Here is a 27,462-nt window from a genome sequence, read left to right on the forward strand (position 1 = left end):
CACGGGACCTAGTAATTCGTGGGGTTTGAGAAGAACCAATCCTGAAAGAAAAACGGGCGAGAGACAAGGAATGAGACCAGGCAATGAGTTGTCCAGGTCTGTTTATTGCTTGCTAGAACTATACTTTTATATATTTGAAATAAGGAAGCGATTACTCTCCCAAGCAGGAAAAGGGGCAAATTATCTCTTGCATAAGTGGCACATTCCGTGGCACATTCTGGGATGGATAAAATCAGTCAGGGCAGGGGTGGTTTAGCAACTTCTCAGGAAGTCCCCTCCAGGTGGTTGAAGTTGATTATATACCCAGGTGTCAGTAATTTTCCAGTTACCAGAACTAGATGCCTGGGGCTCTTGGTCCGGGGCACAATCCTTGTCTTTGACCTCATCCATCCCTAGCTCAGCGGGGCAAGAAACTCATTGTGTATTTTAGTGGGAGTCTAGCTGAACCCACGAGTTTAGGAGGCACATCAATATCCTGGGGCCCCTGTGAGAATCTTAAGTGGAAGTTCTGCATGATGTTGGTAAGGAAGAGAAAGAGCTCCATTCTAGCCAGTCCTTCTCCAAAACAGTCCCGTTTTCCTAGAGAGGAGACACGGGAAGGTGAGGTTGGTTCCTGTTGTCACCCCAATAGTAAATACCTGGCTGCATTCTTCACGGGGGGGGGCTGAGACCCTTAAGGAAAGAGCTACAATCTTTGCCTCACCTACAGAGATGGGGAACAGTATGCTACCATGCAGCCTCATCCTTTCTAAGAACTGGTTGTCTGAAACCAGAAAGACCTCTGCCTTAGTTTGAGCTTTCACTTTTCCTTCATCTGTCACTAAAGTTTGACCATCACATCTCCAGGGTTCAGATACATTGTGCCTGGGAATTCTGGCAGCTGGAGCTGGTTGGCTGAGGGTTAGATCCAAGAAAATATTCCATGATGAAGAGAGTACATGGTTGCACCAAAGGCAGCTATGGATGAGCTATCTTTGTTGCTGTGGGCAGTAGCCTGGCATAAACAGTGGCTTCTTACCAATGGAAAAGGGCACAAATGCATCACTCTTCTTAAACTGCCCCTTGTCATCCAGGAAGTGATTTGGGTTGAAGTCTCTAGGGTTGGAGAAAAACTTGGGGTCTTTCAGCACAGAGCCCAGCATGGGTACCACTTCAGTTCCCTGTCAATGAGGAAGGAGATTTGGTATGTTAGGTTTGGATGAGTGTCCTCTTGGCCCAAAAGGGTTAGAAGGGAAAAGTTAGGGTATCTCAGGTAAAGATAATGGTAACATGTGAGTTGGGGTGCCTCGGAGAGAGGAGCTTTGAAATATGTGAGACAGGAGATGCCGGGGATGTGGGGCTTGTGTTCTAGGAGTCAGGATGAATGAGTAACATAGGGTCAATGTTCTGGGGTGGAAGGATCAGAATTGTGTACTTCATGTCTCTCAAGTCAGGTTTTGGGTGGTACTGAATTTATGCATATGGGTAGACATGCGACACCTGTCCCTAACAAAGGAGATCTCAAATTAAGTTTGTATTTCTTGAGATTTAATGATTGAGAGGTATGGAGTTGAAAGGCTTGAGTCAGAAACTCTGGGGGGAAAGCCAAGATATAAGAGTCTCTAAGTAGGAGGAGAGAGGGGTGTGGTGGCAGTGAAAGCCAGTCATTGAAAGGGAGAGAGGGGTTAGGAGGAGGTTTGTGAGACACAAGAAGAGGGCTGGGTGAGTCAGCACCTTGGGCAGGAGGAAATCCCGAAACTTGGTGTCCTTGGTGACCCTGCGAGTCATGGCTATGGGGATGGTGTCTCTGAATCTCTGGATCTCATGGATCACAGCCTCAGTGTAGGGCATCTTCAGGCGGTCCTCATACTTGGGCTGCCTATTCCTGCCAATCACTCGGTCAATCTCCTCATGGACCTTGGCTGAGAAGAAGAGGGATGTATTTAGAGGTGTACAAAAACCTCATAGTAGGGGAGAGGGTTCAAAAACATGAAAGCAGATGGAGGCCATGAAACAGTGTGTGACATTGTCAATCATTTTCACTACATACAAGCCATTGGCTTTGTTGGAGGAGCTTCCTGTTAACAGGGTCATACCAAAATTACATGGAATTTGCAAGAAAGTAGATTTAAGCAAGCAACAGAGGGGACAGGAAAGTAGCATCTTTGAAGGTCAGCTAGCAACACAACAGTTGGTTCATCAACAAGAGACTGGTGCCCACCAGCCATGTCTCTGCCTCTGCAGAGCGAGTATCTAAGAGTCTGGTTTCTTGAGAGCAGTAGGGAACATTGTGGCAGATTAGACTTGAGAATCTACCCCACTGGCCACTTCCTGTCCATTGCAGCCTTACCCTCAACATCCGGGTGTTTCATGAGCAACAGAAGGCCATAGCGCAGGGTGGCGCTGACTGTCTCTGTGCCCGCAAAAAAGATGTTCAGTGTGGTCATCACCAAGTTTTTCATGTGGAACTCTGTATTGGGGTTCTTCTTCTCCTGCGGATGGGGGGAGTATTCAAGGCCGATCCACTCCTTACACCTTGGTGCCCTTGTAGCTCTGCCCCCACCTTGGGTTCACTTTTCCTTGGCACTGAGCTAAGATAGGAAGGTGAATCCAGGCTATGTCAAGTTCTGTCCAGTTCCAGACCTTTGGATGAGCTAAACACCCTCTGCCTTTCATGATTCAGTTGACTCATCTTCAATGACCAGCTTAGCTGCTACTTTTTAAAAGGTAGAAACATTTAGGAAAGGAATGCTGGAGAAAGACTTTAGAAACAATGACAGAGACATCATGCTTGAGGAAGTCAGTGAAAACTAGACAGAGTTTTTTTAGACAGTCACAGCTTTTTAAGAATTATTTTTACAAGTATAACTGTTTTGTCTGCAGTATGTCAGAGCGCTATGCGTGTTCAGTAGCTACAGAGGCCAGAAGAGGGAGTCACATCTACTGAGACTAGAATTGCATGGTTGTGAGCTGCTGTGTGGGTGCTTGGATTGAACCCCTATACTCTCCCTATACATGGCGTGCATCCCTGTACTATTAACTACTGAGCCACCTCTCCAGCCCATAAACTATGAATTTTAGGTAACAGGATTCTATTCCTTAATTATAAACCTTAATATTTCCTAGAGGAATCACATTCCTTGATTCTTTGCACGTTAGACTACGTAAAGTTCTGTCTCAGCCTTTAAAAAGCAGACTCAGGAGGACCAGCACATGCATGAGACTAGCCTGGCTTACACAGCAAGTTTCAGGTCAGCACAGAGTGCAGGGAATCTTATGAAAGAAGGGGAGATAGGAAGACCTGGAGGTCACAGGAGCTCCACAAGGAGAGCAACAGGACCAAAATATCTGGGGACAGGGTTCTTTTCTGAGACTTGATACTCCAACCAGGGACCATTCATAGAGATAACCTAGAATCGCTGCACAGATACAGCCCATGGCAGCTCAGTCTCTAAGTGGGTGTCCTAGTAATGGGAACAGGGACTGTCTGTGACGTGAACTCAGTGGCCTGCTCTTTAATTACCGCATCCCCCTGGGGGGAGGGCAGCCTTACCATGCCACAGAGGAAGGAATGCAGCCTGTTCTGATGAAGCCTGATAGACTAGGTCAGAGGACCTCCCCTATCAGTGGACTGGGGGAAGGGCATAGGAGGAGAAGAGGGAGGAAGAGTAGGACTGGGAGATGATGAAGGAGGGGGCTACAGCTGGGCTGCAGCCTCCTTGTTGTAAAACAACAGCTATGAGTGGATATCACTGAGCTATTAACACAGTGCCTGGCACACAGCAACCCCATCTACTGCCTAAATCCCCAGTTTGTCTATCCTCTTGAGAATGAGGGCAGAGCAGCTGGAACACTGAGGCTGAATGGTATGTTAGTATTGCAATGGATGTGGCGGGGTGGTCCACTGTACCAAACCCCCCCCCAAGCCCAATTCCAACCTGCCTAGCTTTGCACCTCTCCCCATGCTCCCTAGCTCCTGGGTTTACCTCTAGCATGCGGATGAGGAAGGAGTCGATGAAGTTCCGGGGGGAATTGGGATCCAGGGTGAGCTGGTTCTGCTCCACCTTCTTGGTTATGAAGTCCTCCAGCCTCTGCAGCTCCTGAAAGGCCTGCTGCTGTGGCCCCGGCAGGTGCTTCATCACAGAAGAAAACATCTCGTAGAGCTAAGGGTGGGAAGGGAAAACAGAACCCAAGAAGGCTATCATTGGACAAAACCCAGCAGATGTGGTGTCTGTCTTAAGGCAAGGGGCATTTGTGTCAGCTGTCCAGGGGCTTAGACATAGCTCTCTTACAGATTAAGTGTGAGGGCTTGCTCTTGAAGATTTGAAGTGCCGTGGACTTGGGGACACATGCAGGTTTGGGGTCTCTGATTGACATATAGGTTGGAGTTACATTTGTAGATGTTTCAGCTTTTGGGTGATGTCAGCTGGAGGCAGCTGTTCATTATTAATGGACTTTGGACTGGTGAGTTCTAAGAGGCTTTCCTACATTAAGACAGTGCTGGGTAGTCATAAGAGCTATAATAGCTAAATTATGCAATCCAACTAGGTGTCCAAAAACAGGGTGTCATATATGTTTTTGGAGATATATATATTTCAACCCTTAAAAAAAGTTACGGCATTTTCAGAAAAATGGATACAACTGGAGAGCACCATATTTAGTGAATTTAACCAGCTCAGAGATATAAGTCACACATGCATTTTTTTCATCTGTGGTGCTGATGTGTTAAATCATGTGTGTATGTATGTATGCATATATGTATCAATTGGAAGTAGAATTAAATCGGCCTCAGGGACAAACCAGACAAACAGGCAGAGGGGGCAAGAGAAAAGTCAAGGTAGGAGGTATGCGGTGAAGAGGCTCAATACGGTACAGTATATGCTTGTCCGAGACATTAAAATAAATGCTGTTTTAAGTAGTGCTGATATTCGCAGGGTTGTCTGCTTTGTTATTCAAACTGCTTTGCAGATGGCCATACTTAGGTGTGTGAATGAGCTGTGTAGGAGGACCTTTACTTTGGTTGGGGGAAAGAGGTGCATTCTATGTAAACAGTTTGGTTAGAGGTCCAGGTGTTTGGGTATTTCAATGACTGGGTGTCACTCATTTACATAGTCCAGTGGATGGAGAGAGCTGAGTGGCATGTGTGTGAGAGAGAGAGACAAAAGGACAGAGAAACAGACACACAGAGAGAGACAGAGACAGAGAGACAAACAAATATACACAGAGAGAGACAGAGGGACAGAGAGAGACACCCACTTAGAGAGACACAGAGAGAAGCAGACAGACAGGGATGCAGGTAAACAGACTGCTGCCAGCTGATTTCAGGCACAGCTGTAGACTCTGCATTCACATCTGTTCTGGCATTAACTGCCAGGCCAGCTTGAAGATACCACTTAAGCAGGCTGGGAGTTTGGGAGTGAGCTGGCAGCAGTGCTAAGGGGCGAGGTAGGGCATGGCTGAGGCAGGGTACCTGCCCCATGGAGGTGGCCGGGAACTGGAAGATCCCCAGCATCATCCGCAGCAGTGACAAGAACTCTTTGTCCTCATAGTCGAATCGGTCCCCGAAGATAATGGAGCTAATGACATTGGAGACACTTCGGCTCAGATAAAATGTGGGGTCAATGGTATCACCTGCAGGCAAGGGCAATAAAGGAGAGGGAGACATTGGAAATTGGGGTGGGGAGGGCAAAAGTATCACAGTGTGATAGCATCAGATGCTCTGAATCACAGGATTCAAAAAGGCACTGACTGCAGTGCACAGTCAAAACACAGACCCCACGACAGCGAGGGTCCAGGACATTTGTTCCCCAGCCTGGTTCCCTTCCTGGAACATGATGCCAATATCCCAAGGGTGTCTACCCATTGGTTAGAACTTGAGATGCTAAGCTTACCATTTGTCTTCCGGAATGCCTCGAGGAGAAAGCCCGCCTCCTCTTGGATGCGCTCCTCGATGCCACGCTTGCCCACGCCGAAGTCCCTCAGGATAGTGATGCAGAAGCGCCTCAGCTGCTTAGCTCGCTCCCCACTGCTGAAGACTACTCCTGGGCAGGTGAGAAGGGAGCCAGGAGACATCAGAGAAGAGAGGCCTGGCTGTCCACTGACCACCCTAGCACTGGCTCCCAAGAGGAGAGCCAGATGGACCAATATGCACAGGGATCGATGGAAATGCTCATGAAGAACACAAGAAGACACCACGAAACTACTTTATGGGACAGCAAGAAGAGGGAGGCAGATGCAAGGGACAGACAGAGAAAAAGGGCACAGGATGGAGACTGTGGAGACCTGGGGGTTGAAAGATGTGAAAGATGTATCACCGAGCTAGAAAAGAGAGGGAAATAAGAAGAGAGACCCAAACAGAGTCTGGGAAGAGGAGAGGATGTTGCCAGGAGACATGACTAGAGAACACATGTTCTGTGATTTCTGGTAGTAGAAGCCGAAAGCACAGAGAGGACAGAAAGCATCCAGTCTGTTCACAGTAGCTGAGAATGACCAGGCTGGGTTGGGGGGAAGCTTTGGCTCAGGTTACAGGACCAGGATTCAGACAGAGGAATCCCAAAGGTGCAAGAGGAAGACTGAGGTTTGCTGTGGGAATTGGGAAACAGGCAGAGAGACAAGCCTCAGACCTGACCAAGAAGGAGGCAGTGATGCCCTGGAGAAGACAGCCTGGAGGAGGTGGAAGAGAGAAGGCTGGGAAAAGGATGCCCTCAAGTGTCCCCTGCTGCAGTTCCCATCTGGGTCCCCTCACCATAGCCTTTGAAGAGCCTATTGAAGGTGGCATTCTCGCCCCGCCCACTGAATTCCTCAGCTTGGTCCACCAGAGCCTCCTTGACTGCCTCCTGCCCACAGAGCACCACGACCCTGCGAGGCCCGAGGTGGATGGTGAACACAGGACCATAGCGTTCACTGATCTGATGGAGGTAAGTAAGAGGGTTAGAGGGGGTGGGCAAAACCATGATACTGCCTGGGATTCATTCCTCTAGAGTTCAAACAACTATCAGACCGGGTGTCCCAAGATGTGATGGCACATGTCTGGAAACTGGTTGATTCTTTACAATTCCCCTGGCCTAAAATTACATTCCCTCCTGGTCAACACCCTACCACAAAGCTGCAATCAAAATTGGGTGTCCCTCCCAGCCGGCGTGTGTTCTACCCCTCTGCATGCCCAGCACAGCACCTTCATGAGGGAGTCGTACATCTGCTCAGTGTTCAGCTGAAGGTAGTTTCCGATGAAGGGCAGTGGTGTGGGTCCCGGAGGCAGCTTCCCTGTCAGCTTCCTCTGATTCCAGACAGACATCAAGACCATGATGCTGAGAAAGGCCACCACAGTCACCAGGAGCAATCCGGAGTCCAACATGGTGGAAAGAGGGCGACAGACAGGCAGTGGTGGCTGAACTAGCTTGCTTTTATTCATCCTGAGTTAGAAGGGTGGACTTTGGTGCTGATTATGCAATTGCCTCATTTCATCTCCAGACTGGACTCCTCAACCCCCATCATGCACCTAGGTTGGGATGTAGCCAACAATAAAGAGGAGGAGGGCCCGAGAGAGATTAAGAGGGAGTAGACTGAATTTGAGACCTTTAAGAAGGAAGCACTCCAGGACTGTTTGGTACAGAGGACAGTAGAAAGAAGCCAGATCTGAATCCTCTATAACATTTCTATTTCCTACCCATGTGAGCCTTGGGTGTGGGATCCTTTGAGAGAAGAATCCTGGGATTCATTGGCTTGAAGCCGGATGAAGGGCTGTGAAGTTGAAGGTCCATTTTTCTTTCTTGTTTGAGATAAGCTCTCACTATGAGTCCTGGCTAGACTGGAGCTCGGGATATAGACCAGGGAGATCTACCTGTCTCTGCCTCCTGAGGCCTGCACCACTACCACTGACCCTGGGAGTCTTCCAATAAAATGGGTCCTGAACCTAAGGAACTGGGAAGGAGAGACCCCAGGGGCAATGGGTGGTGGCTCTGGGGCAAGAATGACTGGGGAGTACCCGGGAGAAGCACACTGAAATCCCAGGAGGGTCTTGGAGTCAGCACCTGTCCCCAGGTGTGGATATGCCTTGGGTTTGGCCCGTGGAGAACCCGTGGAGAAGTCTAGGATGGAGGGCCTGTCTAGGTCTTGAGAAATGATGACAACTACAATAGGTAGAAAAGTTCTAATTTTCCAAAGTCCCACTGTATTCCTTTCCAGATCTGTAGAAAGGCCCACAGGATCACTGGCTTCATGGCTGTTGTTACTGACAAATGTCTCCTATTTACATATGAACTCCCTGAGAATGGCACACAGAGAGTGGCGTGGGGCCACATATGTGAAAATCCTGCAAGCCAGAAGCTATCACATTCTACCCTTTCACCTACCCTCTCTACACTTCTGTCCCCACCAGAGGAAAGAAAACACTGAGGAAAATAAAGGTCATATTTAGGGGCGTGGTAAGTTAGGTAATGCCTGGATTGCAGGATTAGAAAATCAAGGTGAAGAGATTTAGGTATGCTTTCAGCACCGGTAAGCTTGGGATGCTAAAGGTGGGCACGGAGAAGGGAAGAGTGAGCCTAGTGTTCTCCCACACTGAAATTCTTCCTTAACAACCAGGACAGGTGCCTTTTGATGAAGCTGTGTTCCAGGAAGGTTACCTTTATATCATCTGTGTCATTTCAGTATTTATGGAGTTGTCGCATCATTGCCCTCATTGAGCTTACCACAATTGTAAATGAGCCAGGATTTGACACACTTTCCTCTTCATGGCCTGGCCCAGGTAATTGTGGGAGCCGCATGGGTATTGAGATTTGGATCAGTGTCAAGTAGACTCAGGAGGGAGGAGGAAGAAGTTAGCACTGAATTGCCCCTAGACAAGCACTAAGGTGAGAAAGAGGTTAGCATGGAACTTGACACCGGGAGGATATTAATAGATTCCTTGAGTGGAAACAGATGGTTCTTGGATTTGCCTGTGAATTTGGTTCTAGCAGATTCTGACATGAACACTAGGTGCTCGCTGAGGCTGGACTCAGCTAGACCCTCAGAGGGGTGGCAGGTAGACACTGGCAAGCTTTGATGGATGGACCGTTCATGGTGGTGCCCTAGCTTTAGACAGGTGGCGATGGGTGAGCTTGGAACAGCCATAACTGGCATTTTGCTCATCTCTTTCTATGCGGGATTTGGAAACCTACTGGGAAGGAAACAAAGGGCAGAAAAAGAAGCAAAAAGACAAGTGTTTGTTGATTTTGGAGGAGGAAGGGGCAGGAAATGGGATTAGCCTGGGCTTGGCACATAGCAACTCTTCTAATTTCCAACCTGCACCTGTGCTAGCCCTGGACCCCACTTCTCCTCTCCCCTTGTTTCCATGGAAACAAGAGTATTTTGGAGATGCTGTGTCTCAGTGAAGTTGGCACTAAGGAGGACCCTGAATGCTCACGCAGGCCCTCATGATCTGTACAATGGGTGAGAGTGGGAGTGTCAGAAGGAGAACAGAGCTTGGAGAGCTCAAGAGAGATCAAATGTGCTTGTCCTTATTGATTTCTGCAGCTACATGAATGCCAGGGCAGAAACTGAAATCACGTGGGAGAGACACAGGGACCAGTGCTCACAGTCACCTGGAAGACACATGTGTAAGGGCAGTGTCTCAGGACAGGCTTTCAGAGTGAGTTAGTGGTGGACTCAGAATCTCTGTTTGATAGCTTTGTTTTTTCCTTGTGATTGCATGACTAAGAGCAAGGTCAAGGCATAGAATGTAACCCTAACTTTGGCAGACTTCAATCCTGGGGGCAATTCTACCAGGCTCCCTGAGAGCCTCTCTGTTGGCTGCCCTCAAGGAGCTGACCTCATCAACAAACTGAGTGTCAAGGATCCAAGTACTGACTTCATCTACCTCTTGGTTGTGATGTGTGAGTTAATGCATAAAGCCAATAAATATCAAGTATTTTGTTCATTTGTTGTTATCACATCTATTCTTCTATAAGAAAAAAGGAGACGGGTTGATAGTACCTAAATATCAATCTGCCTTTTGCATCCTCTGGTTTTCATTGTAGCAAAGAGGTTGGAGCACAGGGTTAAGACCAGAGATGTGTGTTCTCCCAGAAACCTTCCAACACTACAAAGGTAGTCGGTAAGGAGACAACTTCCTGGTCAGTTCAAGATTGGTCTCTCTATGTCCTGAAGCCTTAGCAGGTGGTGTATTCAGCAGTAGGATCCTAACCATCTATTTATGCTGGAGAGTAATGGCAAATGCAATGGCCTGTATCGTTGGCAGCGCCTCTAGGACAGCCCCAAAGAAGAAGGCATCTGAGAAACATCTCTCCCCCATACTTCTTTAGCAGAAATGAGCATTAGTGCTCTTGCACCCTCATAGCTGTGAATAGGGAGTTTAGCCTAGGGGCCTGGTGCTCTCTTAGGCAATTCCTGAGGAAGCATGGATTTGCATTAGATGTTCAGATTGCTCTGGATGGAACTGAAGTCTGCACAGGACTTTGCCTTGCTGTCTATAGTCCCTCATCTTAGATTCTCTACTCAGTTTTCTTTTTCCTTCCCAGAGAGTCACTGTTGTCCCCAAGAGTCCTTTGTATTTATGGGTGTCTTCATGTTGCTTCATTTTGGTTAGCCAGTTATGACAGCTACCTCTGTCTATCTTAGCTTTGTTTGGACATCCTTCTGCATGGGTCACTCTGGGTACACGTTTGATTTCTCTGTGGAAATGCATGTTGCCACATGTCTGTGTTATTTACTTTTCTTTAACTTTGATAAAGCACCAAGGCCAAGACAGCATAGAGAAGAGTTTATGTGGTTTACTGTCCCGGGAATAATACTCTGTTGTGGTGGAGGACATGGTAATCGGGAAGCTGGGCTCTTGCTCTGGAACGGGCACAAAGCAGAGAGAACAAAGTTTGAGAGGTGTGAGGTCTTTTAATCTCACGTACTTCCTCTAGCGAGGCTGGACCACATAAACCTCTTCAAACAGTGCCACCAAGCATAGGCTAAGCATTCACCTGCCCGGGACTATGGAGAACAGCTCTCATTCCAACTACTGCAATGTCCGTGCTCAATGATTAACTTGGGTCTCTACAAGTCTTAGTTGGATTCATCTGGGGGGATAATCAGCTTGTGTCTACATCCTCACATCTGTGTGTGTCCATGCCCATTGGTCTCTGCATGTAAACATCTTAAGTACACTCACACTTTCACATGCGCCCACTGTGGCATGGCCACCATTTGAATGTTGTGTTCAGTGTTGATATATGTTCAAGTAGGTGACTGCTTACACCTAGGTGGGTATTTTTGTATCTATTATGGTGTATGTTTGCAGGCACATGAAGCCATATCATGTAAAGATGAAGATTTGGTACTTACACATGCTTGCCTGTGTTTAGACTTAAACATGCCCTTGGATCCATTTCATTTCTATTCTTTAATAAACAAATGACACCTACAAATTGTTATTGTGTTTACCTTCTTTGATTGTCAGTAGTTGAAATGCTTCCATGGGACAGGTCTGTCCCAGAACATTCCAAGATTCTTACTTCCACTGGATATATTCAAATATTTTTCTCAAAGATTCTTTCCTAGGATATTGCCTCCAACATCTTTAAGCCAGTCAACATTTTCTTTCTTTCTTTCCCTCCTTCCTTCCTTCCTCCCTTTTTTCTTTGCTTCTTTCTTTCTTTCTTTCTTTCTTTCTTTCTTTCTTTCTTTCTTTCTCATGATATGCTTTCTCTGTGTAGCCTTGTCTGTTCTATACTCACTTTGTAGCCCAGGCTAGCCTCAAACTCACAGAGATCTGATTGCCTCTGCCTCTCAGAATATTGGGAATTAAAGCATATGCCACCATGCCTGACTGCCAGTCAATATATTCAACAGAGTCATTCAACTAGTTTTCACTGAACTGTGCCAGTTCTGTGCTGGGCATATGGAGGTAATCAGTGGGCACTGGGCAGGGCCTCACTGAAGGACTTCAGCTTCTTTTAGACTGGAATTCAGCTCTGTATGTTCATATGCAACTGTGTGACATTTGCCCTGTTGGGTTTAGTAAACAATTCTGAGAACAATAGTAAAAAACTGAAAGTTCCCTGTCCTGGTAAATTGCACCAGAGCTATGAAACTTGGCAGACAGAGCCTAATGTGTCTGCCTTTTGGCACACTCATGGTCCCTTCCAAAAAAGGTCCTTGGCCAAAAGGACTGAGCAGCACTGGGATTTGGGCTGAGATGTTATTACCAACCCTACTTAGTGTGTCCTCTTCATCTCAGAGTCAGAGAAAAGAAGGGGCTTGGAAAGGTTCTTAGCATTAGCATATAAAATCTCTTACCCTTAGCATTAAGTATATCCTAGGCGTCTTGTATCTGGATTTTTTACATTGATTTTGGCTATCTTTGGCTTACCTCCTTTTTGATATAGGATGGACAGTTTTGTTTTTTAAACATATGAATATAATTTTTGAGTTTTTAGGACTAAACTGGGTTGGCATGTACTGTGCCATCTTTAAGCCTCTTGTGTCTTTTTTACATAGGTATAACCAACATTTTCCCCTGTGAAACTATCTCACGTTTAAAAGGATAAGGCAGTTTCCAGAGCAGTGTGACATTCTCTCTCTTTACATAAACCTAAAAATGATGTGAATCCAACTTTTAGACCAGTAAGCACATAACATCTATTATTAAGAAAAAAGAATTTACACGGTAACCTTAAGGAAATTTTTGTCATTTTGAATCTTAGAGTATCTCTGCAAATGGCTAAAGAGCAGAAGTTGCCATCCTGGCTTTTATTATGTAAAAAAGCTGGATCCAGAACTCAGAGATCTGCCTGTTTCTTTTTACTTTGTGTTGGGAAAAAAGGCATGTGCCTTCACCAACTTGTTCAGATATTTATGTATGTACTTTTCAAATCCGTATCAATGTAACTCAAAGCCTTTAAATGAAAATCAAACAAAGAGACAAGAAAATTTTAAGTTTCCAGTCAGTTGTGCCAATTTATGCTGTAACAAACAAAGCCCAGTTGGTTATTTTTTGTTGATGTTTCAGTGAATTGGCAGACCCTTACCACAAAGAGCTGACAAGTATCTTGCAGCCAGAGAGCTTTGGATTTTAGCCTTTATTAACCTAATTCTTAGGAAGAGTGCACTTTTTCTTGTCTGTAACTTAGTATTGCAATCCTTGGCGTTTTCCTTCAATTTTCTCTTTCAATTTTCTTGGAGAAGGCATGGAGAAGAACCAACACCATTAAACGTATTGCAACCAATTCCATGACTATGACTGCCAAAATGAAGCCAAAATTGATTAAAACACCCTCTGTCATGGCAATTTTTTATTTTAGATGAAGTTTAGGGCAAACTCTGTCTAGAGGTTTGTCTGCCTCCAGTTCCTTTCTTTCCTGCCATGGCTGTGGAGCTGAGCCAGTTGTGCCAGCCACAGTATAAAGGAGCCATGCTTGTTTATCACATATGAGAATTTATCATATATAGAATCAGTTAAAAGGCAGCAGCAGCCAGTTATTTTTTTTTTTTTTATGGAAGTCTTGGGTTTGCCCAAAGGAGGCAGTCTTTTGCTCCTGGGCCAGTTTAAGAGTCTCTCTTAAAGAGACAGTAATTGACCTGGGAGCTTTTAGGTTTTAAGTTTGGGTTGTATCACTGGAAGCTTATTCCCCCCACAAAGGGTGAAGATGCTTAGATTAGTTGGGCACCATACGTTTCAGGTGGCGATTAATATTTACTATTGCTATATCTTCTGGTAATGCTGCTGTTAGAACTAAACAGCTGCTTACCCAAATCACTGCACAGACACTGGGATTTCTTTAGTTAACCTAGAATGCAATGATGGGCAATAGTGACTCCCTCCTACACCTCCAAGCCCTCATAGTTTCCTAACATTTAGATTTCACACATTATACTAGTTTTTTATGAAATCTTAGGTCTGGTTCCTGATCAGCATCTGCTTGTTAAAACTTGTTAAACAACATCCTTAATGTGAAATGTCACACTCTAAGCTACTTCCTCATTTTCAAAGCATTGGATGAAGATTTCCTTGGGTTTTATAATAGCTTTTGGATTTTGGTAGTCTATGCAAGAAGGGAGTATGGGAGCTCTTGTATCCTGTTAATGATTGTCTGCCCATATCTTGCCTGAAATACCATGATTTTTATGAAAAGTTTCTTTCATACTGCTAGATACAGTTGGAAAAAAAAAGAATATCCCCACCTGGAACTAGAAGACAGTTGCTAACCACCAAATGTGCAGATCTCAATGCAGAAACACAAGAACTATGGAAAAGCACTGCTGCATGGCTCCTCCAGAGAAATTACAAGCTTTCAACTTCAGAGTTCTAAGACTCTGGAAGGGACCCCAGAAGTAAATGCAGGGTTCAGTTGTTGTGACCTGCTAGGCTTTTAGTGAGTCAGGGATGGACACGATGGAACAGAGAACCCCCACGGCTCTTGTGGAGTCCTGGGAAGGGAGGAAGACTAGAGTGGTGCCTCAGTAGGACTTTTGAGGCATTGGACATTGTAACTCAGGATCACACCTGTCAGAACGAAGGGACTTTCAAATATACTAAACAGCCACTAATATGGCTTAAAGAGCACAGCTAGCCAAGATATCTGACTTTCAGATAATGTATGGACTACTGCCCAGACCTGCAGGGAAGCTTACAAGTTTGGTAAGTTGGTTGTTTCCTACCTCTCATTCTCATTCTTGATGGATGCTTGTGTGTGTGTGTGTGTGTGTGTGTGTGTAAAGTGAGGATACAGCACAGCTCAGAAAATAAGAGAAGGATGAATTATTATTATTATTATTATTATTATTATTATTATTAACCAGATAGTATAATTTTCCCCCTTCTCTTGATCTACCTGTGAAATATCTATCTTCAGCAAGGCAGTCTATCTTTGGTAATTCTATTCTGTGTCCTCTGCCATTCCTGTCATCTGGCCCCTTCTAAGACCACCCAGCCAATAGCCTGGTCAATCCTGCCCCGACCCACGGGACCTAGTAATTCGTGGGGTCTGAGAAGAACCAAGCCTGAAAGAAAAACGGGCGAGAGACAAGGAATGAGACCAAGCAATGAGTTGTAAAGATCTGTTTATTGCTCGCTAGAACTATACTTTTATATTTTTGAAATAAGGAAGTGACTACTCTCCCAAGCAGGAAAAGGGGCAAATTATGTCTTGTATAAGTGGCACATTCCATGGCTCTTTCTGGGATGGATCAAATCAGTCAGGGCAGGGGTGGTTTAGCAACTTCTCAGGAAGTCCCCTCCAGGTGGTTGAAGTTGATTATATACCCAGGTGTCAGTAATTTTCCAGTTACCAGAACTAGATGCCTGGGGCTCTTGGTCCGGGGCACAATCCTTGTCTTTGACCTCATCCATCCCTTGCTCAGCGGGGCAAGAAACTCATTGTGTATTTTAGTGGGAGTCTAGCTGAACCCACGAGTTTAGGAGACACATCAATATCCTGGGGCCCCTGTGAGAATCTTAAGTGGAAGTTCTGCATGATGTTGGTAAGGAAGAGAAAGAGCTCCATTCTAGCCAGTCCTTCTCCAAAACAGTCCCGTTTTCCTAGAGAGGAGACACGGGAAGGTGAGGTTGGTTCTTGTTGTCACCCCAGTAGTAAATACCTGGCTGCATTCTTCACGGGGGGGGGCTGAGACCCTTAAGGAAAGAGCTACAATCTTTACCTCACCTACAGAGATGGGGAACAGTATGCTACCATGCAGCCTCATCCTTTCTAAGAACTGGTTGTCTGAAACCAGAAAGACTTCTGCCTTAGTTTGAGCTTTCACTTCTCCTTCATCTGTCACTAAAGTTTGACCATCACATCTCCAGGGTTCAGGTACATTGTGCTTGGGAATTCTGGCAGCTGCAGCTGGTTGGCTGAGGGTTAGATCCAAGAGAATATTCCAAGATGAAGAGAGTACATGGTTGCACCAAAGGCAGCTATGGATGAGCTATCTTTGTTGCTGTGGGCAGTAGCCTGGCATAAACAGTGGCTTCTTACCAATGGAAAAGGGCACAAATGCATCACTCTTCTTAAACTGCCCCTTGTCATCCAGGAAGTGATTTGGGTTGAAGTCTCTAGGGTTGGAGAAAAACTTGGGGTCTTTCAGCACAGAGCCCAGCATGGGTACCACTTCAGTTCCCTGTCAATGAGGAAGGAGATTTGGTATGTTAGGTTTGGATGAGTGTCCTCTTGGCCCAAAAGGGTTAGAAGGGAAAAGTTAGGGTATCTCAGGTAAAGATAATGGTAACATGTGAGTTGGGGTGCCTCGGAGAGAGGAGCTTTGAAATATGTGAGACAGGAGATGCCGGGGATGTGGGGCTTGTGTTCTAGGAGTCAGGATGAATGAGTAACATAGGGTCAATGTTCTGGGGTGGAAGGATCAGAATTGTGTACTTCATGTCTCTCAAGTCAGGTTTTGGGTGGTACTGAATTTATGCATATGGGTAGACATGCGACACCTGTCCCTAACAAAGGAGATCTCAAATTAAGTTTGTATTTCTTGAGATTTAATGATTGAGAGGTATGGAGTTGAAAGGCTTGAGTCAGAAACTCTGGGGGGAAAGCCAAGATATAAGAGTCTCTAAGTAGGAGGAGAGAGGGGTGTGGTGGCAGTGAAAGCCAGTCATTGAAAGGGAGAGAGGGGTTAGGAGGAGGTTTGTGAGACACAAGAAGAGGGCTGGGTGAGTCAGCACCTTGGGCAGGAGGAAATCCCGAAACTTGGTGTCCTTGGTGACCCTGCGAGTCATGGCTATGGGGGTGGTGTCTCTGAATCTCTGGATCTCATGGATCACAGCCTCAGTGTAGGGCATCTTCAGGCGGTCCTCATACTTGGGCTGCCTATTCCTGCCAATCACTCGGTCAATCTCCTCATGGACCTTGGCTGAGAAGAAGAGGGATGTATTTAGAGGTGTACAAAAACCTCATAGTAGGGGAGAGGGTTCAAAAACATGAAAGCAGATGGAGGCCATGAAACAGTGTGTGACATTGTCAATCATTTTCACTACATACAAGCCATTGGCTTTGTTGGAGGAGCTTCCTGTTAACAGGGTCATACCAAAATTACATGGAATTTGCAAGAAAGTAGATTTAAGCAAGCAACAGAGGGGACAGGAAAGTAGCATCTTTGAAGGTCAGCTAGCAACACAACAGTTGGTTCATCAACAAGAGACTGGTGCCCACCAGCCATGTCTCTGCCTCTGCAGAGCGAGTATCTAAGAGTCTGGTTTCTTGAGAGCAGTAGGGAACATTGTGGCAGATTAGACTTGAGAATCTACCCCACTGGCCACTTCCTGTCCATTGCAGCCTTACCCTCAACATCCGGGTGTTTCATGAGCAACAGAAGGCCATAGCGCAGAGTGGCGCTGACTGTCTCTGTGCCCCCAAAAAAGATGTTCAGTGTGGTCATCACCAAGTTTTTCATGTGGAACTCTGTATTGGGGTTCTTCTTCTTCTGCGGATGGGGGGAGTATTCAAGGCCGATCCACTCCTTACACCTTGGTGCCCTTGTAGCTCTGCCCCCACCTTGGGTTCACTTTTCCTTGGCACTGAGCTAAGATAGGAAGGTGAATCCAGGCTATGTCAAGTTCTGTCCAGTTCCAGACCTTTGGATGAGCTAAACACCCTCTGCCTTTCATGATTCAGTTGACTCATCTTCAATGACCAGCTTAGCTGCTACTTTTTAAAAGGTAGAAACATTTAGGAAAGGAATGCTGGAGAAAGACTTTAGAAACAATGACAGAGACATCATGCTAGAGGAAGTCAGTGAAAACTAGACAGAGTTTTTTTAGACAGTCACAGCTTTTTAAGAATTATTTTTACAAGTATAACTGTTTTGTCTGCAGTATGTCAGAGCGCTATGCGTGTTCAGTAGCTACAGAGGCCAGAAGAGGGAGTCACATCTACTGAGACTAGAATTGCATGGTTGTGAGCTGCTGTGTGGGTGCTTGGATTGAACCCCTATACTCTCCCTATACATGGAGTGCATCCCTGTACTATTAACTACTGAGCCACCTCTCCAGCCCATAAACTATGAATTTTAGGTAACAGGATTCTATTCCTTAATTATAAACCTTAATATTTCCTAGAGGAATCACATTCCTTGATTCTTTGCACGTTAGACTACGTAAAGTTCTGTCTCAGCCTTTAAAAAGCAGACTCAGGAGGACCAGCACATGCATGAGACTAGCCTGGCTTACACAGCAAGTTTCAGGTCAGCACAGAGTGCAGGGAATCTTATGAAAGAAGGGGAGATAGGAAGACCTGGAGGTCACAGGAGCTCCACAAGGAGAGCAACAGGACCAAAATATCTGGGGACAGGGTTCTTTTCTGAGACTTGATACTCCAACCAGGGACCATTCATAGAGATAACCTAGAATCGCTGCACAGATACAGCCCATGGCAGCTCAGTCTCTAAGTGGGTGTCCTAGTAATGGGAACAGGGACTGTCTGTGACGTGAACTCAGTGGCCTGCTCTTTAATTACCGCATCCCCCTGGGGGGAGGGCAGCCTTACCATGCCACAGAGGAAGGAATGCAGCCTGTTCTGATGAAGCCTGATAGACTAGGTCAGAGGACCTCCCCTATCAGTGGACTGGGGGAAGGGCATAGGAGGAGAAGAGGGAGGAAGAGTAGGACTGGGAGATGATGAAGGAGGGGGCTACAGCTGGGCTGCAGCCTCCTTGTTGTAAAACAACAGCTATGAGTGGATATCACTGAGCTATTAACACAGTGCCTGGCACACAGCAACCCCATCTACTGCCTAAATCCCCAGTTTGTCTATCCTCTTGAGAATGAGGGCAGAGCAGCTGGAACACTGAGGCTGAATGGTATGTTAGTATTGCAATGGATGTGGCGGGGTGGTCCACTGTACCAAACCCCCCCCCAAGCCCAATTCCAACCTGCCTAGCTTTGCACCTCTCCCCATGCTCCCTAGCTCCTGGGTTTACCTCTAGCATGCGGATGAGGAAGGAGTCGATGAAGTTCCGGGGGGAATTGGGATCCAGGGTGAGCTGGTTCTGCTCCACCTTCTTGGTTATGAAGTCCTCCAGCCTCTGCAGCTCCTGAAAGGCCTGCTGCTGTGGCCCCGGCAGGTGCTTCATCACAGAAGAAAACATCTCGTAGAGCTAAGGGTGGGAAGGGAAAACAGAACCCAAGAAGGCTATCATTGGACAAAACCCAGCAGATGTGGTGTCTGTCTTAAGGCAAGGGGCATTTGTGTCAGCTGTCCAGGGGCTTAGACATAGCTCTCTTACAGATTAAGTGTGAGGGCTTGCTCTTGAAGATTTGAAGTGCCGTGGACTTGGGGACACATGCAGGTTTGGGGTCTCTGATTGACATATAGGTTGGAGTTACATTTGTAGATGTTTCAGCTTTTGGGTGATGTCAGCTGGAGGCAGCTGTTCATTATTAATGGACTTTGGACTGGTGAGTTCTAAGAGGCTTTCCTACATTAAGACAGTGCTGGGTAGTCATAAGAGCTATAATAGCTAAATTATGCAATCCAACTAGGTGTCCAAAAACAGGGTGTCATATATGTTTTTGGAGATATATATATTTCAACCCTTAAAAAAAGTTACGGCATTTTCAGAAAAGTGGGTACAACTGGAGAGCACCATATTTAGTGAATTTAACCAGCTCAGAGATATAAGTCACACATGCATTTTTTTCATCTGTGGTGCTGATGTGTTAAATCATGTGTGTATGTATGTATGCATATATGTATCAATTGGAAGTAGAATTAAATCGGCCTCAGGGACAAACCAGACAAACAGGCAGAGGGGGCAAGAGAAAAGTCAAGGTAGGAGGTATGCGGTGAAGAGGCTCAATACGGTACAGTATATGCTTGTCCGAGACATTAAAATAAATGCTGTTTTAAGTAGTGCTGATATTCGCAGGGTTGTCTGCTTTGTTATTCAAACTGCTTTGCAGATGGCCATACTTAGGTGTGTGAATGAGCTGTGTAGGAGGACCTTTACTTTGGTTGGGGGAAAGAGGTGCATTCTATGTAAACAGTTTGGTTAGAGGTCCAGGTGTTTGGGTATTTCAATGACTGGGTGTCACTCATTTACATAGTCCAGTGGATGGAGAGAGCTGAGTGGCATGTGTGTGAGAGAGAGAGACAAAAGGACAGAGAAACAGACACACAGAGAGAGACAGAGACAGAGAGACAAACAAATATACACAGAGAGAGACAGAGGGACAGAGAGAGACACCCACTTAGAGAGACACAGAGAGAAGCAGACAGACAGGGATGCAGGTAAACAGACTGCTGCCAGCTGATTTCAGGCACAGCTGTAGACTCTGCATTCACATCTGTTCTGGCATTAACTGCCAGGCCAGCTTGAAGATACCACTTAAGCAGGCTGGGAGTTTGGGAGTGAGCTGGCAGCAGTGCTAAGGGGCGAGGTAGGGCATGGCTGAGGCAGGGTACCTGCCCCATGGAGGTGGCCGGGAACTGGAAGATCCCCAGCATCATCCGCAGCAGTGACAAGAACTCTTTGTCCTCATAGTCGAATCGGTCCCCGAAGATAATGGAGCTAATGACATTGGAGACACTTCGGCTCAGATAAAATGTGGGGTCAATGGTATCACCTGCAGGCAAGGGCAATAAAGGAGAGGGAGACATTGGAAATTGGGGTGGGGAGGGCAAAAGTATCACAGTGTGATAGCATCAGATGCTCTGAATCACAGGATTCAAAAAGGCACTGACTGCAGTGCACAGTCAAAACACAGACCCCACGACAGCGAGGGTCCAGGACATTTATTCCCCCTCCTGGTTCCCTTCCTGGAACATGATGCCAATATCCCGAGGGTGTCTACCCATTGGTTAGAACTTGAGATGCTAAGCTTACCATTTGTCTTCCGGAATGCCTCGAGGAGAAAGCCCGCCTCCTCTTGGATGCGCTCCTCGATGCCATGCTTGCCCATGCCGAAGTCCCGCAGGGTAGTGATGGAGAAGCGCCTCGGCTGCTTGGCTCGCTCCCCACTACTAAAAGGCTACTCCTGGGCCATTGAGAAGGGAACCAGGAGACATCAGAGAAGAGAGGCGTGGCTGTCCACTGACCACCCTAGCACTGGCTCCCAAGAGGAGAGCCAGATGGACCAATATGCACAGGGATCGATGGAAATGCTCATGAAGAACACAAGAAGGCACCACGAAACTACTTTATGGGACAGCAAGAAGAGGGAGGCAGATGCAAGGGACAGACATAGAGAAACAGGGCACAGGATGGAGACTGTGGAGACCTGGAGGTTGAAAGATGTGAAAGATGTATCACCGAGCTAGAAAAGAGAGGGAAATAAGAAGAGAGACCCAAACAGAGTCTGGGAAGAGGAGAGGATGTTGCCAGGAGACATGACTAGAGAACACATGTTCTGTGATTTCTGGCAGTGGAAGCCGAAAGCACAGAGAGGACAGAAAGCATCCAGTCTGTTCACAGTAGCTGAGAATGACCAGGCTGGGTTGGGGGGAAGCTTTGGCTCAGGTTGCAGGACCAGGATTCAGACAGAGGAATCCCAAAGGTGCAAGAGGAAGACTGAGGTTTGCTGTGGGAATTGGAAAACAGGCAGAGAGACAAGCCTCAGACCTGACCAAGAAGGAGGCAGTGATGCCCTGGAAAAGACAGCCTGGAGGAAGTGGAAGAGAGAAGGCTGGGAAAAGGATGCCCTCAAGTGTCCCCTGCTGCAGTTCCCATCTGGGTCCCCTCACCATAGCCTTTGAAGAGCCTATTGAAGGTGGCATTCTCGCCCCGCCCACTGAATTCCTCAGCTTGGTCCACCAGAGCCTCCTTGACTGCCTCCTGCCCACAAAGCACCACGACCCTGCCAGGCCCGAGGTGGATGGTGAACACAGGACCATAGCATTCACTGATCTGATGGAGGTAAGTAAGAGGGTTAGAGGGGGTGGGCAAAACCATGATACTGCCTGGGATTCATTCCTCTAGAGTGCAAACAACTATCAGACCGGGTGTCCCAAGATGTGATGGCACATGTCTGGAAACTGGTTGATTCTTTACAATTCCCCTCACCTAAAATTACACTCCCTCCTGGTCAACACCCTACCACAAAGCTGCAATCAAAATTGGGTGTCCCTCCCAGCCGGCGTGTGTTCTACCCCTCTGCATGCCCAGCACAGCACCTTCATGAGGGAGTCGTACATCTGCTCAGTGTTCAGCTGAAGGTAGTTTCCAGTGAAGGGCAGTGGTGTGGGTCCTGGAGGCAGCTTCCCTGTCAGCTTCCTCTGATTCCAGACAGACATCAAGACCATGATGCTGAGGAAGGCCACCACAGTCACCAGGAGCAATCCGGAGTCCAGCATGGTTGCGATGAGGGCGACAGACAGGCAGTGGTGGCTGAACTAGCTTGCTTTTATTGATCCTGAGTTAGAAGGCTGGACTTTGGTGCTGATTATGCAATTGTCTCATTTCATCTCCAGACTGGCCCTCTTACCCCCATCATGCACCTAGATTGGGATGTAGCCAACAATAAAGAGGAGGAGGGCCCGAGAGAGATTAAGAGGGAGTAGACTGAACTTGAGACCTTTAAGGAGGAAGTGCCCCTGGGCTATTTGTTACAGAGGACAATAGAAAGAAGCCAGATTTGAATCCTCCATAACATTTCTATTCCCTACCCATCTGAGCCTTGGGTGTGGGATCCTTTGAGAGAAGAATTCTGGGATTCATTGGCTTGAAGCAGGATGAAGGGCTGTGAAGTTGAAGGTCCATTTTTCTTTCTTGTTTGAGATAAGCTCTCACTATGAGTCCTGGCTAGACTGGAGCTCGGGATGTAGACCATGGATGTCCACCTGTCTCTGCCTCCTGAGGCCTGCACCACTACCCCAGACCCTGGGAGTCTTCCAATGAAAAGGGTCATGAACCTAAGGAACTGGGAAGGAGAGACCCCAGGGGTAATGGGTGGTGGCTCTGGGGCAAGAATGACTGGGGAGTACCCGGGAGAAGCACACTGAAATCCCAGGAGGGTCTTGGAGTCAGCACCTGTCCCCAGGTGTGGATATGCCTTGGGTTTGGCCCGTGGAGAACCCGTGGAGAAGTCTAGGATGGAGGGCCTGTCTAGGTCTTGAGAAATGATGACAACTGCAATGGGCAAAAAAGTTCTAATTTTCCAAAGTCCCACTGTATTCCTTTCCAGATCTGTAGAAAGGCCCACAGGATCTCTGGCTTCATGGCTGTTGTTACTGACAAATGTCTCCTATTTACATATGAACTCCCTGAGAATGGCACACAGAGAGTGGCGTGGGGCCACATATGTGAAAATCCTGCAAGCCAGAAGCTATCACATTCGACCCTTTCACCTACCCTCTCTACACTTCTGTCCCCACCAGAGGAAAGAAAGCACTGAGGAAAATAAAGGTCATATTTAGGGGCGTGGTAAGTTAGCTAATGCCTGGATTGCAGGATTAGAAAATCAAGGTGAAGAGATTTAGGTATGCTTTCAGCACCGGTAAGCTTGGGATGCTAAAGGTGGGCACGGAGAAGGGAAGAGTGAGCCTAGTGTTCTCCCACACTGAAATTCTTCCTTAACAACCAGGACAGGTGCCTTTTGATGAAGCTGTGTTCCAGGAAGGTTACCTTTATATCATCTGTGTCATTTCAGTATTTATGGAGTTGTTGCATCATTGCCCTCACTGACCTTACCACAATTATAAATGAGCCGGGATTTGACACACTTTCCTCTTCATGGCCTGGCTCAGGTAATTGTGGGAGCCGCATGGGTATTGAGATTGGGATCAGTGTCAAGTAGACTTAGGAGGGAGGAGGAAGAAGTTAGCACTGAATTGCCCCTAGACAAGCACTAAGGTGAGAAAGAGGTTAGCATGGAACTTGACACTGGGAGGATATTAATAGATTCCTTGAGTGGAAACAGATGGTTCTTGGATTTGCCTGTGAATTTGGTTCTAGCAAATTCTGACATGAACACTAGGTGCTCGCTGAGGCTGGACTCAGCTAGACCCTCAGAGGGGTGGCAGCTAGACACTGGCAAGCTTTGATGGATGGACCGTTCATGGTGGTGCCCTAGCTTTAGACAGGTGGCGATGGGTGAGCTTGGAACAGCCATGACTGGCATTTTGCTCATCTCTTTCTGTGCTGGATTTGGAGACCTACTGGGGAGGAAACAAAGAGCAGAAAAAGAAGCAAAACGACAAGTTGATTTTGGAGGAGGAAGAGGCAGGGAATGGGATTAGCCTGGGCTTGGCATCTAGCAACTCTTCTAATTTCCAACCTGCACCTGTGCTAGCCCTGGACCCCACTTCTCCTCTCCCCTTGTTTCCATGGAAACAAGAGTATTTTGGAGATGCTGTGTCTCAGTGAAGTTGGCACTAAGGAGGACCCTGAATGCTCACGCAGGCCCTCATGATCTGTACAATGGGTGAGAGTGGGAGTGTCAGAAGGAGAACAGAGCTTGGAGAGCTCAAGAGAGATCAAATGTGCTTGTCCTTATTGATTTCTGCAGCTACATGAATGCCAGGGCAGAAACTGAAGTCACGTGGGAGAGACACAGGGACCAGTGCTCACAGTCACCTGGAAGACACATGTGTAAGGGCAGTGTCTCAGGACAGGCTTTCAGAGTGAGTTAGTGGTGGACTCAGAATCTCTGTTTGATAGCTTTGTTTTTCCTTGTGATTGCATGACTAAGAGCAAGGTCAAGGCATAGAATGTAACCCTAACATTGGCAGACTTCAATCCTGGGGGCAATTCTACCAGGCTCCCTGAGAGCCTCTCTGTTGGCTGCCCTCAAGGAGCTGACCTCATCAACAAACTGAGTGTCAAGGATCCAAGTACTGACTTCATCTACCTCTTGGTTGTGATGTGTGAGTTAATGCATAAAGCCAATAAATATCAAGTATTTTGTTCATTTGTTGTTATCACATCTATTCTTCTATAAGAAAAAAGGAGACGGGTTGATGGTACCTAAACTTCAATCTGCCTTTTGCATCCTCTTGTTTTCATTGTAGCAAAGAGGTTGGAGCACAGGGTTAAGACCAGAGATGTGTGTTCTCCCAGAAACCTTCCAACACTACAAAGGTAGTCGGTAAGGAGACAACTTCCTGGTCAGTTCAAGATTGGTCTCTCTATGTCCTGAAGCCTTAGCAGGTGGTGTATTCAGCAGTAGGATCCTAACCATCTATTTATGCTGGAGAGTAATGGCAAATGCAATGGCCTGTATCGTTGGCAGCGCCTCTAGGACAGCCCCAAAGAAGAAGGCATCTGAGAAACATCTCTCCCCCATACTTCTTTAGCAGAAATGAGCATTAGTGCTCTTGCACCCTCATAGCTGTGAATAGGGAGTTTAGCCTAGGGGCCTGGTGCTCTCTTAGGCAATTCCTGAGGAAGCATGGATTTGCATTAGATGTTCAGATTGCTCTGGATGGAACTGAAGTCTGCACAGGACTTTGCCTTGCTGTCTATAGTCCCTCATCTTAGACTCTCTACTCATAGTTTTCTTTTTCCTTCCCAGAGAGTCACTGTTGTCCCCAAGAGTCCTTTGTATTTATGGGTGTCTTCATGTTGCTTCATTTTGGTTAGCCAGTTATGACAGCTACCTCTGTCTATCTTAGCTTTGTTTGGACATCCTTCTGCATGGGTCACTCTGGGTACACGTTTGATTTCTCTGTGGAAATGCATGTTGCCACATGTCTGTGTTATTTACTTTTCTTTTACTTTGATAAAGCACCAAGGCCAAGACAGCATAGAGAAGACTTTATCAGGTTGACTGTTCCGGGAATAATACTCTGTTGTGGTGGAGGACATGGTAATCGGGAAGCTGGGCTCTTGCTCTAGAATGGGCACAAAGCAGAGAGAACAAAGTTTGAGAGGTGTGAGGTCTTTTAATCTCACGTACTTCCTCTAGCGAGGCTGGACCACATAAACCTCTTCAAACAGTGCCACCAAGCATAGGCTAAGCATTCACCTGCCTGAGACTATGGAGGACAGCTCTCATTCCAACTACTACAATGCCGTGCTGATTGACTAACTTGGGTCTCTACAAGTCTTAGTTGTAATTTTCTGGGGGGATAATCAGTTTGTGTCTACATCCTCACATCTGTGTGTGTCCATGCCCATTGGTCTCTGCATGTAAACATCTTAAGTACACTCACACTTTCACATGCGCCCACTGTGGCATGGCCACCATTTGAATGTTGTGTTCAGTGTTGATATATGTTCAAGTAGGTGACTGCTTACAACTAGGTGGTTATTTTTGTATCTATTATGGTGTATGTTTGCAGGCACATGAAGCCATATCATGTAAGTGAAGAGTTGTTACTTACACATGCTTGCCTGTGTTTAGACTTAAACATGACCTTGGATCCATTTCATTTCTGTTCTTTAATAAACAAATAGTACTTACAAATTTTTATTGTGTTTACCTTCTTTGATTGTCAATAGTTGAAATGCTTCCATGGGACAGGTCTGTCCTAGAACATTCCAAGACTCTTTACTTTCACTGCATATATTCAAATATTTTTCTCAAAGATTCTTTCCTAGGATATTGCCTCCAACATCTTTAAGCCAGTCAACATTTTCTTTCTTTCTTTCCCTGCTTCCTTCCTTACTCTCTTCCGTCTTTCTTTCTTTGTTTCCTTGTTTCTTTCTTTCTTCCTTCCTTCCTTCCTTCCTTCCTTTCTCTCTCTCTTTCTCTCTCTCTCTTTTTTATGATATGGTTTCTCTCTATAGCTTTGTGTGTTCTAGACTCACTTTGTAGTCCAGGCCTCACAGAGATCTAATTGCCTCTGCCTCTCAGAATATTGGGATTAAAGGCATGTGCTACCATGCCTTTAATTGTTTGTCTTTAGTTGTTTGAACTCTAGAGGAATGAATCCCAGGCAGCATCAAGGTTTTGGCCACCCCCTCTAACCCTCTCACCTACCTCCATCAGATCAGTGAACGCTATGGTCCTGTGTTCAACATCCACCTGGGGCCTCACAAAATCGTAGTACTCTGTGGGCAGGAGGTAGTCAAGGAAGCTCTGGTGGACCAAGCTGAGGAATTCAGTGGTTGGGGCAAGCAGGCCACCTTCAACAGGCTCTTCAAAGGCTTTGGTGAGGGGACCCAGATGGGAATGAAGCAGGGGACATTTGAGGGCATCTATTTCCCAACCTTGTCTCTTCCACCTCCTCCAAGCTGTCTTCTCCAGGGTATCACTGCCTCCTGCTGGGTCAGGACTCAGGCTTGTCTCTCTGCCTGTTTACTGATTCCCACAGTACCCCCAAGGCTTGATCAGAGCACTGTCTTGGTGTCCCTCTTCGTGTTCTCTGTCTTTATAAATTTCCAGCCCCTTGTGCAGGCAGTTACTATTGGTGGTTTTGGGCAACTACAGAAAACTAGAGTAGGTAGTCTAAGACGAGGGACTATAGACAGCAAGGCAAAGTCCTATGCAGACTTCAGCTCCATCCAGAGCAATCTGAACATCTAATGCAAATCCATGCTTCCTCAAGGATTGCCCAAGAGAGCACCAGGCCCCTAGGCTAAACTCCCTATTCACAGCTATGAGGGTGCAAG

The 27,462-nt window shown here is 46.6% G+C and overlaps 2 protein-coding genes across 2 annotated transcripts; both read right to left on the bottom strand.

The window, feature by feature from the left end:
* Nucleotides 1–84: 84 nt before the first annotated feature.
* Nucleotides 85–7,371, bottom strand: LOC110544788 (cytochrome P450 2A5-like). The gene is made up of 9 exons (XM_060366485.1): nucleotides 7,154–7,371; nucleotides 6,725–6,887; nucleotides 5,871–6,020; nucleotides 5,450–5,610; nucleotides 3,966–4,142; nucleotides 2,330–2,471; nucleotides 1,714–1,901; nucleotides 1,019–1,160; nucleotides 85–579 (listed from the first exon to the last, which is right to left on the bottom strand). Exons 1-9 carry the CDS (start codon nucleotides 7,331–7,333, stop codon nucleotides 398–400), a joined length of 1,485 nt encoding a protein of 494 aa, XP_060222468.1. The 5' UTR covers nucleotides 7,334–7,371; the 3' UTR covers nucleotides 85–397.
* Nucleotides 7,372–15,010: 7,639 nt separating this feature from the next.
* Nucleotides 15,011–22,302, bottom strand: LOC132647102 (cytochrome P450 2A5-like). The gene is made up of 9 exons (XM_060366486.1): nucleotides 22,083–22,302; nucleotides 21,648–21,816; nucleotides 20,797–20,940; nucleotides 20,376–20,536; nucleotides 18,892–19,068; nucleotides 17,256–17,397; nucleotides 16,640–16,827; nucleotides 15,945–16,086; nucleotides 15,011–15,505 (listed from the first exon to the last, which is right to left on the bottom strand). Exons 1-9 carry the CDS (start codon nucleotides 22,260–22,262, stop codon nucleotides 15,324–15,326), a joined length of 1,485 nt encoding a protein of 494 aa, XP_060222469.1. The 5' UTR covers nucleotides 22,263–22,302; the 3' UTR covers nucleotides 15,011–15,323.
* Nucleotides 22,303–27,462: the final 5,160 nt, after the last annotated feature.

This window comes from Meriones unguiculatus, chromosome 14, assembly GCF_030254825.1.
Source record: "Meriones unguiculatus strain TT.TT164.6M chromosome 14, Bangor_MerUng_6.1, whole genome shotgun sequence".
Taxonomy (NCBI): Eukaryota; Metazoa; Chordata; class Mammalia; order Rodentia; family Muridae; genus Meriones; species Meriones unguiculatus.